This window comes from Plodia interpunctella, chromosome 13 (assembly GCF_027563975.2).
Source record: "Plodia interpunctella isolate USDA-ARS_2022_Savannah chromosome 13, ilPloInte3.2, whole genome shotgun sequence".
Classification (NCBI taxonomy): Eukaryota; Metazoa; Arthropoda; class Insecta; order Lepidoptera; family Pyralidae; genus Plodia; species Plodia interpunctella.
In genome coordinates, this window is record NC_071306.1 from 5,676,520 (window position 1) to 5,697,535 (window position 21,016).

The 21,016-nt window shown below is 36.0% G+C and overlaps 1 protein-coding gene across 1 annotated transcript in view; it reads right to left on the reverse strand.

The window, feature by feature from the left end:
- Positions 1–6: 6 nt before the first annotated feature.
- sog (short gastrulation) overlaps positions 7–21,016 on the reverse strand; it is a 70,321-nt gene continuing 49,311 nt past the window's right edge. The window contains exons 4-16 of the mRNA XM_053753165.2: positions 9,751–9,822; positions 9,207–9,469; positions 8,967–9,100; positions 8,218–8,509; positions 7,567–7,848; positions 7,165–7,339; positions 5,939–6,102; positions 5,244–5,453; positions 4,419–4,598; positions 3,884–4,004; positions 3,366–3,607; positions 2,708–2,887; positions 7–2,194 (exon numbers count right to left, since the gene is read on the reverse strand). Coding sequence (XP_053609140.1) covers positions 2,048–2,194; positions 2,708–2,887; positions 3,366–3,607; positions 3,884–4,004; positions 4,419–4,598; positions 5,244–5,453; positions 5,939–6,102; positions 7,165–7,339; positions 7,567–7,848; positions 8,218–8,509; positions 8,967–9,100; positions 9,207–9,469; positions 9,751–9,822 — 2,462 coding nt within the window. The 3' untranslated portion in view covers positions 7–2,047. The remainder of the gene's footprint in view (positions 2,195–2,707; positions 2,888–3,365; positions 3,608–3,883; positions 4,005–4,418; positions 4,599–5,243; positions 5,454–5,938; positions 6,103–7,164; positions 7,340–7,566; positions 7,849–8,217; positions 8,510–8,966; positions 9,101–9,206; positions 9,470–9,750; positions 9,823–21,016) is intronic.

Below are 21,016 nucleotides of genomic sequence, written 5' to 3' on the forward strand. Positions count from 1 at the left end.
GACTAATTTGTGTTCACAGGTAATTTATTTCATATTAAAACTGTACGATGTTTTACATAAGTTCTATTGACTCAATCGACCCAAATTATACAATGATCACGATTTATATCGAAAAGGTTTTGGTTGTATAAACTTTTCTCTAAATATCTTTTCGTAGGCAAACGGGAGTAATGCTAATTATTAAATAGAAAACAATGCAACAAAGCGAATTCAGAGTATCCTTTATGGCTATTAGTCATGTTATTAGCAAGCCATAGGTGACTACTTTTCTATTGTTAGATAAAATTATTAAAACAATGATAACTCTTGTTTAAAATCGAATTCTCATTATGTTGAAAACGTAATATAGCCAATAAAACTATACATACTCCTCACAATTTTGATGGACTAGAACCCACAACAAAATACGAATTTATACAAACTTTACATATTTTTGGCAATACCGCTCCAATATTCCGAATTGATTTTGCTTCTGAGCAAAATTACATGGCTCTACATCCACTGAGTTACATTTAACTAGGTATTGATTTTAAAAAATAGGTAACATTAATCATGTACAACATCACATTTATAAAACTTCCAAGTGACTTCCAAATGACAATTTAACACAATACCTTAAATACTAAAAATCCATGTCATAGATTTAACAATATAACGTTACAGGGTGTGTAAAATTAACTTGCCTAATAATGCAAACCTTTAAAACTCAATTGTACACACTCTTTGAAAAATATATTCAAAGTACCCAGTGGAGTTAGCACCCGCATCAAACTTATACAATCAGTATCTACTACATACATGGCATTCGTTTCCATCACATCAAAACATTTGGACTAGCTTCCTTAATTACATAACTGAACTACTAAATAAACCTAGTAATTAAACAAAACTAGTCATGACATTCGCGTATACTAAATTAATGTTCGAAATCGGTACAATTCATTATCAGTATAAAATAGTATACAATGTTAAAATTATGATATCTAAAACAAAATATTATGTCGTATTTACAAGGTATGTTTGGATAATAATTGGATTATCATCAGACTTGATGATTATGCTGTATAAAATTAAGTCAAATAGATTTCAGGTATATATCTACAAAATGCCTCGTGCCATGCTGCCCAGACTAAACACAATTCAAATATAACGTGACAGTGGCAGTGTGGATAATGTATTTTATACTGGACTAATAATTTAACGTTGCCATAGTGCTTAATTTCGTAACTAAATTCGATTTAACCATCACATATAATGGTACTGGAAATTCCGAAATAACATTATGGCGACGTCGCTTCACTTTTACGAGTGACAGCCCTTACGGATAAAATCTACAACTATTTTGACATAGGATTCACTAAACAAATATTGGTATACCAGTTTATACAATCACTTGTAAATCCATCTGGTATTATATAATAATAATAATACACTAAAAGCAAATGCACAAACAAGGCCATCAAATAACAAGAGTTTGTGATGGTTCAAACCAAACGCGAGTACTTGAACATGATCCCGTATCAACATTACAAACGTAAATAAATATGCATATAAGTAATATTAAAGAAATAATTTATATTTACATTACGAAAATATGGCACAACTTTTTCGACCGCGCTCGCCCTGTCCTCACATTCGGAGCAACCGAGTCGTATACGACTTACACTACAATCTGATAACGGGTGATATATGCGCCTATAAAATTTCGGGTCATCTCATAATACCAATTATAATACCGGTGGGTAAGTATTCAACATTCAGTTACAGTAAAGCTACCTCCGTCGTGTCGACTCCTCACGCGCGGCCGTTCGCCGCCTTCGTAACCTCAGGGTCGTCGCGTGCGTCAGAATACTAAGAATCGCCCGACGTCACAAATCGGATACCATAAAGTTCGTTCGTTTGCAACGGACGCCTCCCAATCGGGCGATAGCAACAAGGACGCAGCCTTAATCTATACACATTCGAATCGCACGAGTACATAAAAATATATCAGTCTATAGAGCGATGCGTTCACTCACTTAGCCTACAGCAGTCTGGGGTGTGTGGTTCAGCTGGGCGAGGGCGGGGCGGGGAGCGGCGGGCGCGGAGGCCGCTGTCGGCGGTGCCGCGTGCACGCGCAGCACGCGTCGCCGCGCTTCCGTCGCGCGCACGACACGCGGCTGCAGCGCTTCCTTATGCATGTCACTTCGCCATCCTGAAACAGGTGTTGTCGAATTAGACGGATCAACTTGCATTCATTCTTGAGTAGCCACGTACCGGCAAGAGCAGCGTATACAAACTCTAGTCAGGGTGCTGAGCACATACAACTGTTTATGAAATCCGTCCCTGCTTCCCTCGGGCAAAACCATAATAATTAAAAATAATTACACACCCAAATCTTCCTCGGGAATCAAACTATCTATTGGTGTAACCGTACAAAAATCCGTAAGATTATCGCGTTCATACAGACAGACAGACGCAAGAGGGGGCTTCGTTTTATAATATGTAAAGATGTTATGGCAAAACCTAGAAGTGTGGCTAGACTTAGGTCTCACCGAAGACAAATAGGCTATGCCTAGGTCGTCCTAGGTGTAAGTGTAACTAACGGAGATCAGCTCCGCCTAGATCTAGCATCTACGGGGTTTAGCTGTACCATGAAGGAAATGTTTGGTATAATTTTCTACAATGAATACCAAACATTTCCTGCGGTCGAATCAGTTTGCCTCACCTTGCACCTGCAGGTGACGCAGCGCTGCTCGCCGTGGGAGTGTATGGAGGGGTGCACCTCCATGCCGTTGAGCAGCGGCCCGTCCGGGAACCGGCAGCCGCCCTCCGCCAGGATCTCCTCCGCCGTGCGCGGCGCGCCCTGGTCCTTCGGCGCCAGCTCCTCCGGCTTCTTGGGTGAAACCTGGACAGATAAATCAAGATTGCTCAACATCAATTATAACTGTAAAAATAGACTATACGCCAAGGTAGTGAAGCGAAGCATTTCCAACGAATCGTACGTAAGTATGTACGTACATACACTTACGTACGTGCGAACTAACTATCCATCCAAGCCGTAGTAGGTGAGGGTGGATAGTTATGTCAAGGGTGAATAAGACACTGAAACTAAGTACTACTACTTTGCATCGATAAGTTCTTAGCAATGGGGCCTCCAGTTACAGTCTGTCGAGAAAGTGAAGCAATTAAATGAGAGCGCTGTCTCCTATTGGCTGACAACACTGAGTGTTTATCAACCAATCTTAACTATTCTATTTGATATTACAATAGTAAAGAAAAATTATATTCGCCAAAAATCCGTCTTCATGGTGACATCAAAAAAATTAACTTCATTGACATACATTTTGCCACTCAAAGGACCGTATTAGGATATCGCAACTCACCTCAGGACACACTCTGCAGCAAGCTTTCTTGTCCGGCCTATAGGCGTCCTTCTCAGCGCAGCGCAGCGGCGGACAGCGCACGCGCGGGCAGCGCACCTGGCGCGTGGAGAACTCGCACGTGCACACCGCGCACGTATCGTAGCCCTCGGGCACGAGATACGGGTGCCACGACGATCCCGGCGCATGGTACTGGCCCGCCAAGTGGCAACCGTGCGACTCGTTCCACACTGCTGTCGTCGAATCTGTTAAAGTGTTATACGATCTCATACTCGTTTTATTCTTCTAACATACAAAAACTTCCCTTGAACCATTTAGGAGAAGCCCATTCACGTCTGTTATTTATTAAGTTAGAAATGAATAAGGGTTGTAAATTAGGCTTGAATAACTATAGCACAGTTTAAACCCTCGCGCGTACGAACTCTTAACATACTTTTACAATATCTCAGTACTGCGCGAGATTCTAGAACGCGGCACGGGTTAATAAGACACTCAGTTAATTAATTATGAACAAGACTTACTAGTACATATAGGGCAGCATTGCCCGGGCGGGGTGATGGTGGGCACCGTGCAGTCCACGGGCGGACAGCGCACGGCGTCACAGCGCAGCTCGCCGTGCACGCAGCCGCAGATCAAGCAGGACTGGAATATAAAAGTTATCACCATTAAACCTTTGCAAAAATATATCTTGAGCCCCTCCGTGCTTTGGAAGGCACGTTAAGCTGTTGGTCCCGGTTGTATTTGCAGTCGTTAAAATCCGCCAAACCGTAATGGGCCTGTGTGGTCGGTCTTGGCTCCTTATCGATACATAAGGAAGACCTGACTGTCGATAATGATGATGATGAAGCCCCAGCCCCAGGAAATATTTTAATAGTCAAGATGAACGTGATGAATTGATATAGATCGTCTATCTAATCCGTGATATTACAACAAATACATTCTGCCTGGCTATTATAATAAAAAAATTTCATACAACTGACATCAGAGCCCATAACAATTTTAGTAAATAATAACAGCGCTCTGAAAGGGTTATTAACAAAACGAAATCTTCATTACCTCAGGAACAGTCCATTGCGATCCATCTGCATACAGCTGCCCTTTGTAGAAGCACGAAGTAGTTTTGAGGAGAGAGTTCATGTCGCTCAGCCTCCGATCAGTCTGAACTATCTTCACGAACGTGTTCGAGTATTTGGAGTTCACGAAGGGCTCGTCCAAGCACGACACTGGTACGGTGATCTGAAGACATTGAAATACAAATTTCTCTCAAACAGCCTGTTCTTGGTGGACGCGCCAAATAATGGTTGTAGGAATCCAGAAACATTATGTTATAATTCATGAACCAATCTTTACCATTTTAGGGTAATTTATTTTCAAAGCTTGGCATTTATTACAAAAAATACCTGTGAATCGAGAATTTTTGAGAGAAGTTTATTTCTCATTGCTTTACTCCTACAAAGTTGCCGTTCAGTTATCATTGAACGTTTTAATGTATTCTTATATTCTGTATTGAGTGTAAATACTTTAGTTATAGATTCGTAGGAATCTTTAATTTTAGATTACAGGAAATCGACGATTTATAGTTAGCATATACGATAGCTGATACTGTCACTCACCTTAAAATTCCTCCAGTCTTAGCAAAAATAGAATATATTTCATTAGTCAATTAGAAATTTAATTCCTTATTTTTTATAGTTAGCTAGATAAGTGCATAGGTAGACATTTACACGAGATTAAATAAAATGCCTGTTTCCCTTGACGGCAAACAGATATACAAAATTCTTATGAAATAGAAATAGGTATATAAGGATGAACTAAATAAATATTCAGCTGATTTTTTAATAAATTCCTATGTATTATTATGATGAGACACGGTAAACCTACCTTAGGTAGAAGTGTGTTGAGAACCACAGTAACGTTGTCGGTGCTACGAATGCTCAAGAAAGCGGAGCCGATGTGGAGGGAGCCAAGTTCGGCAGAGGAGGGCTCCAGCACGCAGCCTTCAGCGCCGAGCAGAGGGCGCACAGCACCGCCTTCTACCGAGTGAGTGTCCAGCCAGGCTGTCCAAGCGCCAGCGTTGCCTGTGATTACCACCTGGAATTTGATTTAACTTTTTTATTTAATAATGTAATTTTTGCCACAAGCTTTTATTGTCGCCAGAAACATCAGTGAGGAGGTCCCTCGTTGGGAGCCAATCCTGGGTATACCATCAAGCCATGTTTATCAAATTATGCATTATCATGCAAACTGAAGCGACTGGAAAATTTCACTCTGTAGGACATGCGGAAGTAGGTGAAATTCAATTTACAATTTGATTTCAGACAAACACACCACCTTTTGTATCTTTAGGTGCAATAAAGATAAATAAATAAAACAATAAACAAACATGGAGACAGAATAACTACATAAAAGCTGGTTATGTTGTTTATCGTATTAAATATATTGTTTATCGAAACCTGATTGAAACTATTTTGGAGTTGTTCTTGATTTTGTGATTAGATTAGTTAAACTGGTAATGTTTTAAATATCTATATCGGAATAATATAGATACCTTAAGAATTAATTTGCATATACTATACCTCATAATGCAATCCACACAACGCATCAACAGATATCCATGCCAGGCCAGCGGGCGGGTTGTCAGCAGCTAGAACAGTCTCAGTGCGCCTCAGCAAAGCGGGTCCTCCACCTGCTGCATCAGGCACTGGTCGGGATACCAATCTACCTCGGAGTAGAGGGGGACCTGGAATGGTCGATACAACATCGATCAATAGATAGAAGATAATTATGTTGACAGAGATCACGTTAAGAAAAAAAATACGCTGAAGTAGCTAACAATTCTTAGCAGATGCTATTTTTTGCTTCAACGTCTTTTTTTTCTTTATGTGATCTATGCCAACATATTATATATTATCATATTTATCTTAAGCAAAAGGTGGCTTGTTTAACACATCTAGAACCAGAGGAAGCAGTTTTTGTGATTCATGAAAACTGAAAACTTTTCATATATATTAGCGATGACATAATATAGCAAAAACGAGACATAATAAAATAAATTGTTTCTTCAATCATGAAGTTTGCTTAATATACATAAATATAAACAGGTTGAGGTCAGATCATTTAACATCTGTTGTTTTTGTTTATATATAGGCATTTGCGGTAGCAGAGGATTCTGAACAATGGACCCTGGATGAACTTCACCCATATTACGCTCTTTCAGGCCTTCCTTACATTTATCTCAGAATAATTGTTTCCTATATTGATCATTTAGCAAATGTTATTAATACATTTTATGACTTGCACTTCTGTGTTGTGGCCATGTTTATTCGGTGATTTAAGACATTTGTTCAGTTTTTAATCCATACTTCTATTTATAAGTATTATAAATGCGTTAGTCTATATCTGTCAAGCTTTCATGTCTAAACCACTAAGAAGTTAAAACATTCAAACTGTTGTTTTTTAACAATATTTCAAAGATAAATTAGAGTCCGCCCCTACTTATTCCATATAGCAATGGCTCGCATCGAATTAAAAAAATAATTTTTATGTTGTTCGCGGTACACAACTACTACAGCCGAATTCGAATGGGATCTTTTTCCGAAGCAATATCCAAATCTGTGCTGTTCTAGGTAACTACCAAGAACGTTAATATAGCCTGTTAATTGTTTTGTTAATTATTTTTATTAAATAATGAATGAAACAATTAACAGTCCATATTTTTAATTATGTCCTTTTTTCAAAATATGGCTTTAACTAGAAATAAAATAAGATTTTTTTATATTAGTGGAATTTTCAAAAAACATACCCAAATCTCCACTAATGTGTACAGCCAGTTGATCATCATACAATGGCGGGAAAATTCTTGCACTTGGTCTGGCCAGCACTCCAGTTCTCGTGTCCAGAATCTCCACTTGCGAGTGACGCTTGCCTTGCTCTTCTACCAGAGTTATCTTCGGGTCGACTACGTTCAGATTATGAGCCTTCGGGAAATATTTTTGGGTTTTACTAATGATATTAAATAGTTTAAACAAACTAAGTACGTTCGGAACAAAAAAGTTTAAGGAAAAGGAAACATTTCTAAATAAACAAAAAAAAAACATCTAGTACTAAGTAAATCATATGAGTTAGTCCTAAAATATGTTCGAGACTTTTGAAGATTACAAAATAATCTGCAATTCAAAATTATTACAATAATTATTAAACGCACCTGTATATCATAAACAAGCGAGCCTTCCTTGTCGATGTAAAGCATGGCAAGTCCCTCGGGAATTATAGTGGCTGGCAACCTCTCAGTCACCAGTGGAGCATGGTACACCTCGCATGCCGCTCTTTGGCGTATCTTCCCGGATATGCGGCGTTCGGGAGTGTTCAGGTCTTCCACGGATAGTTGGAGACGACCTCTGGATAGAGATCGCAGTTCGGCGGCAGACACTGGGGTTGATACTTCAAGGACATTCAACTCGTAGTTTGGTTTGTTCACTTTTTGTACCTACAACGACAGTAACAGTGATCTATGTAAAACATTTTAGTGTTATGATTGTTTAATACTAGTTGTTCTCGGAACTCATTTCTCAAAGTGTTGGAATTTATTCAACTTTAATATTTTTCCACCTAATATAATTAACCACTTATGATCATAAGTGTATTATTATATAATTTTCGCTGTTTGAGTCCCACTGCTGCTATTATATCATGCAAATCATTAAACAATATCCAAGTCTATTAAACAAAGCATAAGTTGTTAAACAAAGTTATTTGGTTCGATTATATTATTTGTAAAATTATCAACAAGCAAAAGTTTTTGCTGATGACATTTCTTGATACTCTAGACTAGGGTATTTTACAACTTTAAACCTACCTCGTCAATTATGGTCTCATTCTTATCCGGCAGCGACAATAAAACCCTGACCAGTTGTTCCTTGCCCTGAGCCGGTGGGAACACTCCGTTGTAGGCGACAGCTATATGCAAGCTCGGCGCCGCGCCAGCCACGCCTGTGACCACAGCAGTGCCGCCCCAGCCCTCTTGTTGGCCAGGCCTATCTTGTTGGCCAGGTCTGTAGTGGTCGTTGCAGGAACTGTCTCCCGAGAGATCTATAGGACTCTCCGGTTCGAGTAAGGATGTAAACATTTCCGATGCTAGGGCTGGGTATCTGCAAATTGTAAAGTAACGATATTTATTTTGATTATTATATAATCAGAGCATGAGCATATCTGCTTAAAAGTTAATAGATCTGTTTAACCGGAAACAATTATTCCATTCCATCTTTAATACAACTGAAGCAATAATATGAAGGTGTCCTTTATTGTACCTACTAACATATTAATTGAGTTAGTGAATAAATCAGCCTGGTATTTTCCTAGATCATAAGAAGACTTCGAGGAGTCTCGGGACTTTCCGTTACTAATCACACGGCTAATTTAATTTGCAATCAGCTCTGAACAATACCACTGCTATTTCCAAGGAACGGCAGTTCAAGGTGAAATCTATTGCATCAATGTAATAGAATTTGATTCACTGACTATAAGATATATTACTGCAATAAAACACGATCTTATAAATAGATACATACGATCAAACGTTTTATTGACTATTAAAGTCGTACTCACCTATCAATTCGTCCACTTAATGCACTGTCCATGGTATTATTTTGTGCTTCTCCCCATATTAATGCGACAAATAGGGATCCGTCTCTTAATAACCGCTTATATTCCTTAGGAACACGGCGCCATACTCCACATAACTAAAATTGAAGAAATTAAGAAATAACACGACCGTCTTAACGTTTAAATATAACAGTTACTACACGTGGTCAATGAAAAAGCAGTATCTGTCGAGTATAAACCAACCTTATCAGTTTTTTCCTCATACGTTGCATGTATTCCAGGGGCCTTCGCTAGCGGATGCTCAATAAGCATTCTTCCTTCTCTATCTAAGAAGGAGAGGGCGCGAGGCTGTGCAGTGATTGAAGATCCTAGCAATACGGACCAATAGAGATGTCGGCGGCGGAAGATGAAGCGAGCAGTGGCCACACCCTGTGCTACTGGCACGCCTGTCATGTCATCTCGTCTGATGCATAGAGGAGATCGCCCAGTAAGTAAAGCACCAAAATCTGTAAAAACATTTAAAGGTGTAGAAAATCGGAGACTAATTGAAGAAGGCAATTGATTAAAAACAATAGTATCAAACTATTTGGAGTTGTCAATGGAAAATTTTCTAGAGTCGAACTCGATATGTTTCCTTGACTTCAATCCTCATTATATATCAAGTAATCCACTTTACTTATGTATTGTGTTATTGTTTGCCAGCTCCAATTTAAAAAAAACATATTATATATCTATTATTAAAATCTAACAGCAGTAGTAAACTAATTTTAGTAAAATATCTACTTACGTTTCATACTAAGGTTTTCTTCGTTATCGGGAAATATCATGACTGGACTGTCCTGCTGCAAGAGATCAGGCGCTGAAACAAAAAATTGTTTTAGATTAATCGTATAAACAAAAACATTACAATAACGATAATCAAAAAAACATTTTAAGTTTTGTTTCTTTCATATTCTGTATTGGATGTTATCGAAAACATATTTTACAATCGCTTTCGTTCCAACGAAAGCACTGGCTCATAAAAAGGGGGTCTTACAATCAATTGATCGCAAATTATAAGTGTTCCATGAGAAGTTAGCAAGACCTTCCGACCCTTTCATTCTGGTTGATTGGATCAAATGTTATTCAATCGTAATAGGATCGGCCGCGACTAGACGGCGACGGCAGAATTTGCGCTTTGCATAGCTTTCTTGTTGGGTCTGCTCTGTACAGAAATAGAGGGAGCACTGACATTTCGCGTGACAATTTGATTGCAAGAGATTTGTCGATGCGCTGCTCGTTAAATGCTCGTAAATTGAATGTATTCAACTTATAACCACAACTTAAGTAGTGAATTTCCTAAGCAAATTGAATGATGTGATTTTACGTCAAAAATTTTATAGCTACCGAGACAAGTTATACCGTAAATTTAGTCAAGACATCGGAATGACTTGATTTCATTCTTACTTTAATATTTAGCATTGCAACAATAATAATGAACTATTAATAACACAGCGCACCCTGGATCTAATAAATCGTTATATTATCTGATCGGTTGTACAAGGCAAGCCAGGAACATGATAAATAATCAAAGAAAATCTCTAAATAGTAAACATTATGATGAGCAGACCTGTTTACGCAGATATATCCGAAGGCAGATAAAGATCTAGCACGGTCCGGCGCCAGCTCTCATAATTCACTCTGTAAATTCATTTAATACACGAGACAGCCCTAAATTTATTGGCAAATGGCGCCAGTGTGGCGATGAGTTGGTCTAAGTAACATAGAATAACAACAATGCATTGCATGAGATGAGTGCAGATCGTTGAACGCTAACCGTTGAAATTGTAGGTTGAAGGCAAAGTTTACAGAGACTTCAATATATTATTTATTGCCGACAGAATAGTTGTCTAAATTGCCAACCCTGGGTGGAGCGGCGCGACGCTGAGGCACCTTTGACTCTGCGAGCTCCACTAGGCGCCCGCGCGGGCTCTCTCTTGTGTGTGTGATGAATATTTATGCACGTTTACACCGCACTCGTAATCCGTTCATAGCGCCCTTTTGGCCGGCACTACTCATTAAATGTCATTTGGCGTAAATTTAAACTTTTGAAAGCAACCTCGAGACCATAAACCTGATAATAACTACAGCCATCTCGCATTCATTCAAAGTCTAGTCGCGCACTCTTAATGACTTTAGGCTCCACCGAGACACTACGAATTTTCCGATAGCATGATGTAATAAGGCGCCGGGTAGACGACGCTCTTGATTACCATGAATAAACTGTCAGGTACGATAATTTACAGGTTGTCAGAATAATATTTTATGGACTCTGCTGTAGGAATCTGAAGTGTAGAATGAAAATCGATATGAAATTTAACAATATGCAAACAGTTCTCGTCTTTGTCGTTGTGTAATTCGTAGTATTATGGAAATATGCCGGCAAGCTCGAGTATAGTTGTTAGCAAAGCAAGTTTAGTGTTTATGTCGCGACAGTTAACGGTCGGGCAGATCATAGTGTCATAGCACCTAAGCGGAGAGTATCAGGCGCATAAGTTAGGGTCGAATATTGTCCTGGCGCCAGCGAGGCGGAACAAGTCTGGTTGGCCTCTCCTACATGGGCAAGTCAATCGTACATACATAGCGATGTACCTACCTGAGAACTCGATTGCGTAATTAAATATATAGCTTCTTGGGGTGTTTTAGTGCTTCCTACCTTCCTACCTATCCCGATCATTCTGCATATTTATAAGATGTCTCAGAAGGCTTGATAAATGACAGCAACTACCAAATTTAGTTATATTCCTACAGTTATGTTATAATATAGTCTCAAGTCATAAAACAAATGAAGTGCTTAATAAATCACCGTTGACATTATGTTAACATCATTTCAGATAGAGAAGACTTATCATGATTGCAGATAGAAGTTTCGTAGGCTAAGAGCAAAATTACAATTAAAATCTACACTACGTTATTAATAATACTACAAAACGGTCTCAAAGTTGAATCAGACTACGTTTTATTTACTACAAAACAATCGACAATGCACCGCACCTTGACCTCGGCTGAAAAAATGTGAATTCGTCCGAACTATTCTGAACGCGTGACGTGGTGTCTGGTCCGCGTGACGTAACGGACAAAAACTGAAAACCGCCGCGGCTATATCACTCCTACCTACTGTCATTAGCTGAAAATGTGCCAGGAAGCACTTCTTTATTTTCATGTTTAGGAAATGTATATAGTTCAGGACTGTACCTTTGTGTATTTCAATATTTTTATTTAATTCGTCTATAGAGCCTTGAAAATAGGTAAATGTTTAGTTTCTAAATTATATTTTTAAATAAAATTAATACTTTAATTCTGTAAATCTTCGTGATACGACCGTGGGTAAATATATAAGAACTAATAAGAAGTGATTTAAACAAAGTTTCCTCCGTATGTACCTATTAATGTCATACCTGCTGAGAAATAAAAATATGTAATTTCCAGTAATTTAATTTGTTAGTCTCAAGTAAGCTCTGTTTCTACCGTATTATATAACGTTTGAAAGTATGTATTTCATAATTTTTCATTAAATCTTATCAATACTTATAAAATCACAATGCAATAATCTAGATACACATGTTTGCATCATCACTATCTATATTAATAATCAACTTCTCAATCGGAGTGTTCGACCTCATTAACCATTTACCTACATGCTGATCACACAAACTCGATGATAAAATTGATATCACGGCCTATTGTTTAATGCTTGCCATTTTATTACCTCTACAAACAGCTTAAACAACCCAGAGACAAATAATAAAATTACGTTCTTAAAATTACATTCGATTACGATTTTTTAGATTAAATTGAACAATTTCTTTTTCTAATTAGGTACACGAAACTTTTTCTTTTTTTTAGACTAAGATTTTAAAAGAAACATACATTCTATACAAAGAAAATATGTTCATGTTCACTTTTCTTATATTAAGTACATTTGACAATATTTTCATCTAATATTTTTTCCATAAAACAAGTGAAAGATATATATACCTACCAATTCTGAGATCTTTAAATAATTTAAATTTTCCTGTTTTGTCTAATTCCTTCTTAACATAATATAGACTCTTACTATGTATTTCTAATTTATTAGTAGGGCAGTGTGGGCTCGGCATAGCTCAAAGTCTAATTGGCAAAGCCGTGGCCAAAGACGCCGTGGCCGCGGTTGCATGCCTATTCCTTAGCGGTCACAATATTACGGCGATGCGGCGTTCCTCATTGAGAATTCTTGCGGGACCCAAACCGTTCACAGGCGGTCGTGTGCTAATTTATAGGTTATATGCGAAATGATTGTGGCAAAGGATGTTTATGGCACAAGGCGCGGCCTTATTGTTGTGGATAGGCAAGACGACGCGACGCGGCATTCGTGCTCGCACACACGCCCGAATAACTGTCGCAGAGAATGCAGCGGGCATTGGCGTCGATTCAACATCCATTTCCATAAAATATAATTTCATATTGATTCTCTCGGTGCAAACGTTTCATCGCTATGATAATCCATTAGGTAGACGACTTGCGAAAGTCGTTGCATGCATGACGCAAAAGGCTCTTCGCATGGAAAACGTTACATACATCCACCTACGTCCTCCGCGTTTGTACAAAATATAAAGAGATTTTGAAGTCGGCTAAAATGGTGTGGACGAGTACTTGAGAATATCGAACAAGCGAGAAGTGGCCTTGTAAGGCGGTGGCGAATGAGGCATTGTGCCGGCCGCAGTATTTCTGCGGCGTCTATACAACACCGTTTACGGACAAGCGTTTACCCAAAAAAGTAGAACAACAAACCACGACCGCGCTGTTTACAAGACGTGCAACACTCCGACTGCATTGTCCTTCGGTGAAACGCCCGCGATTTGCATTTAACGCCTACGGACGCCGCGCGTGGTATGTTTTGCATTTCTCTACGTAAAATAAACAAATATTCTTATCGATAAAAATAAAAGAACAACGGCTTCTTGTAACATGAATGAGCCTGTTCTGAGTTGATTACTTCCGCTATGTTGAGCATTACGCACACTTGGACATAATAAGGTGTAAGTAAATTCGACAAACAGACGCCTCATTTCTTTTCTCCGGCACGTCTGTCGTAAATATTTATATACTTAGGTACTTTAGATAACAACATTTAAAAACGTGATCTTGTGATCCCTGTTAAACTACTTATGCAATGATGTGTGGTGTACGTGATGCACATGTTTACATAATTAGTTATTATTCAATAAGCAGCAAGCCAATCATAAATAGGTCTATATGTTTAAATAATAAATTTAAGTAAGTAAAATAGTTTTATTCTTTACATGGTTGTTTTACATGCTTAGCCATAACATAACCATGTTATAAAAACTACAAAGTGGACTTAAAGCCTAATACATAGTTATTAATAAAAAAAATAAAGCATATTGTAAGCTAAAGTATAACTTGTCTCGCTCTATGTCAAATGGCAAATAGAATTACAAAATATTTTAGCTTAAAGTACGCTTTATCTTTTTTATTAATAACAGAGGAAGGCTTTTTCTAGGCAAATGTCGTTAGTTTCTTGATCTATCTCTCTTATCCTAACTTGTTTCTAATCATCACTGTATATTGTTTTACATACTACATCAGTTTAATTAACGGGAAATCGAAATGTTTTGACTTACAGAAAAACTTTGTCAAAATGTATTCTAAGATGAATATAATGAATAAAATAAATATTCGCTAATAAAATTCTGCTATGTAAATATGCTACAAAATGTATATATGTAGACATAAAATCTGCAAAATTTGTTCATAACTGTACATATGGCTTTTTGTGCTCAGTCATTCTCGTAATTTCACTTCATACTAGGTCATGTGACCAATTGCAAATATTGACTATAAAATATTTAATTTTGCATTTTATTACCACTATTACACGTTGCCATAAAGGATACATTTTCATTGCAATTGTATTTACTACGCTACGTGCTCAACATCATTTTTAAAAGGACATAATCAAAGAATACTTGAAATATGTACCTATATATATATATATATATATAAGTACATATTAGAGAATATAAGTACATCCCTCACACATCGTAATTTTCCGATAAATCATTTGTATGCATGCATAACGAAGCGGCGTTGATTTATATATCCATCAATAATAGTTTTCAAAAGAGAAATAAATATAAAGAGCCGACATTTATATTACTTTAATGTACTGTAATATACTAAGATAAAATTTGAAGAATTTCTTTTATGTGCGACCGTGTGTCGATCTGAAGAACTATAAGACGGATTTTGATACGTTTGAAAAATTACCAACATACCTTGGGGTTTATCTATCAAGCATACCGAAGTGTTATTTATACTTTGCAAAATGAGCATTCTCAAAATGTGAGTCACCATCAAAAAGGAAAGGAAAAGGTTTATTCTCATGAGTTTATCATATAATATCTTATAAGTTACGCGGTTCTGAAACATTATTACAACGGTGTAAAAATTTTATACATTCTGAAAAGCGCACACCAAAAATTTTGCAGTCTATTCTTTTGATAGCTTGCAATGTCTGGCTACTTACTACTACTCACATGTTCGCGTAAGTTGATGACTATCATTATTGATATTTCACGGTGCTTGTGTTATATCATCATTACATCGTATATACATATTAATTTATTTTAATTACAAATAAGTATGCAGAATGGGTGTTATTCATATATAAGTCCTATTTTGAATAATGTTTATTATAATTATGATTTAATAAGTAGGTATATTTAAAATCCACACGTAAGTGAATAGGAATTCATTAAATTATAAGTGTATACAGGTATATCATGTATACCATGATATACTTGTACACTTATAATTTAGATAAAAGAAATATATATACCTGACACGATATCTTATACCAAGTGCAAAGAAATTTTAGCTAGGCGGTGTTAATTCAAAATTGGCGTTTCACTACATATTTGTTGAGCTTTCACATTAACTATTGATACTATTTTGTATCACCATTTAAGTTGCATTTTTTTATAACGGACGCGTTATTTCGTTATTTTTAAAATCTAAAATTCGCAAATTAGACACAACTTTAAACATAATTGTTTTTTTTTTATTCCTTAAGAACTAATTTAATAGACATAACTCGCACCACATTCCGATGTTAGAGAGAACACTAAAACAAGGACCAAGCGGCCACCCGCGATATATAACAGACATCAATCTTCATTAGCGTGTTTATTTTAGGAGGATCGCCGCTAATATTACATCCGAATACATTTCGCACTAATTAAACTTATTTTTGTTCGTTTTATGAACCTGGAAATCTTAAAGCAGAAAAAAATATCGAAATCCCATAAATATTTTCGAATAAAGTACTTACCTAACATTTCCATGCTAACGTCTTTTGTTAGTCAACATGCATTTATTTCATACTTACTTACAAGACCAAGGATCTTTCATTTTGATGAACGAAGCAATAAAATTAGAATTAATTAAAGGAATTTATTGAGATTGACTCGTAAATATGGATAGCTCGGTGTTACAATAACTTTATAAAATTTGATTTATTATTTTAAAAAAAGGCTTAGGTATACTTACTCTATAAATACCTATGTTTTATATTTCCATATAACTGCTCTCTTGGTAAATTATAATTATAAGTAGGTAAACCTCTCAAGCACCTGGACTATGTGCTACGTGGAATTTTAGAAGGATAAACAATATTACAATAATAAATAAATGAGGGACAAATTACACTTGAGTTAGCGCCAAAGTAAGTTCGAGACTTGTGTTATGGAATACTAACTCAACGATACTATATTCTATATCGTATACATTTTCATAATATTTTTCATATATAGATAAACATCCAAAACCCAGCGGTAAATCTGAAGATCTTTTTCCATGTCATAAATATTAAAATCTCTCTTAGTTTCTCTATGTTTAGCAGATTGTACATATAATTTTAGAAATAACTGAAAAACCTATGCTCACTCATCTGTTTATTGCGTCCTAATATTCGCGACTTTAATATTAAATTTGTAATGTTATAATTATCGATACTAACGAGAAACACAAAACGTGATGATCACATTATACAAATGTGTCGTGACTCACTAATACAAATTATTTATATTATATTTAAGGTATGAATCAGCGCGATACAAAAATGTGTAGACTTTTAAGCCTATCCCACTATGCAAAGGTCGACAGATTAAAGCAGACACCGGTACAATATTTTCAGTTTATATAATTTGGTATGTATATAATATTCCATTTTTAAATTGAAGATAAAACTACATTAAATTTCTAACGGTTGCTACTCCTTAGGTATACCTTACACCTTGAGATGTGCACGTTTTTACGTCCCATGCATAAAATAAAAATAGAAAACTTCAAAAGTCAAACGAAAATACAAAACCAATAACACATATTTTTTTCCTTGAACACCGCATTTTTCGTAGTATTTTATAGACATCGCCATAAGTTCACTATGAGTTTATATAATGTGTTGATATTTCAAGATTTATTTATTTACAAGTTTACAAATAAATAAATATTTAAATATCAACACATTATGCTGGAGACCGCCAGAGGACTTTCACGGATCCAAGCGATCAAGTCACGCTTTGCGGCGGCAAACTTAGCTAAGTATAATATAAATTGAAACCATATACATTTTTATCTTAGCTACTTAGGTTGACCTTTGATCTTGACACGAACAATAACTGAGACGGATAGAATCGATATCTGGTTCACGATGGCTGAATGCGAGTCTTTGTCCGGAAGCGGCGCCCGCGCAGGCGCCAGCCGCTGGCATTGAAACGTGGGACAGTAGGGTCAAAGTTCTTACTCCGTGACCTCCATACTCAATACTATTTCTAGATTATGGTATGTGTACAGAATTCAAAACAGTATATCGAGATATAATCACTGCGGACTCATTAAATCACATAATACATTTTCTTACTTTGTATAGGTTTATATTTTTACTGCAAAGTGTTCATAGCGATGGGAACCGAAACTTTCGTATTTTATTTTCCTAATTAGATTTTTAATAGACATTTATACTTGTACTTAATCGTGCAAGAAAGAATTTTTATTTTATTGTCTAAATGAAATACTTTATTTCATCATTTGGAAACCTGTAAAAAGATCGCAGATCAGCTTAAATTATACATAAAATATATGAATTAATTATCAGATAGCTCCTCACTACTTTGTATAGATGTCTAGTCCTTGTAAACAATTTACGGCATTGATTTCATGTTTGCAATAAGACAGGGTTAAATGTGAAGGGACTCAAGTATTTAGATATAACGTTTTACAGGAATGTAGCAAATTGTTTACTCAACAGTTATGAAGTTTGCTATTCAGAATTATAACAAACAGTTTTAGTGCTACTAGAAGTAGTATAATTTTACTTTCTAAAATAAAATCCTCGGCATAAAGAAATGTAAACATATGATTTTATCCGTCTCTTAAAAATTATCCATTGGATGATTAGGAAATAATATACGCTACAAAATACCATAATGGACGTTTTAATTGTTATATAAGCGGTTACTTAATACATTCATGGAACTGTGTAAATTTCAAATCTACATCTTTATGTTTCTGAAGTCAATTAATACAATTTATTGGAAAATCAAAACCAATGCGTTTAATTCTGAATAAATATTGTCTTCTAAATTATTTCATTGTGTAACATGATACTAATTATTTGATTTTTCATGGAATATTGGAGTATCATAGCTAATCTCGTAAGCTAGAGTTGGTTGAATTGGGATTTTTAACAAAATAATAAATAAAGCCAATCTATAATCGACGAATGCGAATCCGTGTGCCGACAACAACAAAAGTAATTAAATATAATGATATTACATCGTATTCAAAAAGTTCCTATGTCCCATCACCCATAAAATGTATACTGATCAAGAATATTTTTAATTTTCAGAATAGCAAAGCGTTTAAACGACAGGTTGTGGTATTGGGGTTAACTGGAGGCAGATGAATACTACTCTTGCCCTTCCCGCATGCGGTTATTTTATGTCTTCCCACAAACTACACAATTCGATTTACATAGAACTCTGACGAATATTTCACATCAAAGTAAAAAAATAAAAAAATGTTTTCCAGCTGTTTTTACTTCCAGCAAGAACCAATAAATAAATATAGAATCAAAATTAAAGCCAACTTGAATCCTTCAAAGTTACTCGTACTGCTCATGCTTAGGCCTTACGACTTATGCCGTACATTTTGTATATTTACATTGTACATGCGCAGGCGCACGGAATCTTATTATGACCGTCATCTATAGAAATCTGATCTTAACACTGTCAGCTACATAAAACTAATGTACATTTACGGTAATTTGAGAGATTTGAAAATTTCAATCGACGTAGGTATAACGAGAAACACTTATTATACATTCTATCTAAATCAATGCGTACTGTAATGCTACAAGTCTACAACTACGATCATTTTCCACATTTTAACACAAATTAGCTCTTAAATGAATTTGCAAACCTAGCAAGTAAACTGAAATCTCTGATAGCATCTGCTTTGAATAAATCTCTCAACGCGGACTCAGTATATAACGGACGCACACAAAGTTTACAAAGTACAGAAATATAATTTGCATATTTTATATTTTTATACATTATATAGTGTAATGTAGCAATATCATGTAGTAAATTACTATTATTACTTTATAATATCTCCGACTCTAAGCTGCCTGTCGTAGAACTGTATATATGTTGGCAGCAAAATTATATTGAAATTAAGTATTCCTGAAATGTATTTACATAAACTCGCTAATTTGTGTGCACGTTTTCATGTTTACACATTCCACTCATCGGATTTGCACACTAGCCTAAGTAATTTAATAAACATATGCCCTTAATTAATACAATTTACACCCACTTCCACTATTTACGCGTAAATCAAATCACTCATTATTTAAAATAAAGTACATACTATATGCGCTTTCTCTTGTTTATTTATTTATTTTCTATATAAAATACTTCAATTTGTTCATAATTAATAGTTTCTCAGGTTATTTTAAACAGCAGACAAGTTACGAAAATTCTGATGCGACCCAATTCCCATTCAAAAACGGAACATGCGTCACGTCTTCCTGATTGGTGCACTTACGCTGCGAGAGATTGAGTAACCAGATGTTTATTGACGAATTCGATTACCGATCACATGAGGTCAACATTCCGAAAACACTCTTTATTTAATAAAAAATATTTAAAACTACTTTGTCACGTGTATGTAAATAGCCAGTAATATAATCATTTTCCATTCACCATTGCAAAACATGCTGGTCTGATACTTAACGTAAATTCTTACACTGTTTAAGTTTTACATATAGTACATTTGAATCAGCGTTCTTCATGTTCTATTGCTCACGTAGGTAAGCGTGAAATTTTCAAATTCCAAGCAAGAACGTCAGATCTACCGTGTTTAATTTTCTATTCAAGATGAGAAAATAGTATTTGCATGCGTTGGATCATAAAATTACTTTTGAACGGGTGGCGACCGGCGCCACCTTTCTTTAAACAATGAAATGGCATGAAAATGGCGCCAAACACACGATCACAAGCTGCGCACGCGCGCATCGTAAAACCTCAAGCAGTCCTGTCGTTTACGACCTCCCGATTGTATAGTATATATTCGTGTCCTTGTCTTGCATAGTGATAGTGATAATTGCTTGTCGTTTTTTCGCGGCTTGTTCTCTTATTAAATAATATGATCTTGTTTTGATCCGATTGTAATAAATGGCGCCGTAAGTCGTAAAAATAATCATTAAAATAGCGCGATTCAAAAATACAGGTATGCCGAGAAATAAAATCAACGTTTTACTATAATCTCCATTAAATGGAACTCAATAAAATGTTTATACTATTTGTTATTAGGATTTAATGTTTGCAGACCACACGATACATGTGTGCACTCATTATATCTGTGTAAAAGCTACATACTTCTATATAATAAATGTTTTATGTATGTATAGCTAGTAATATATATATGCAGAGTTACCTTTCCATGATTTT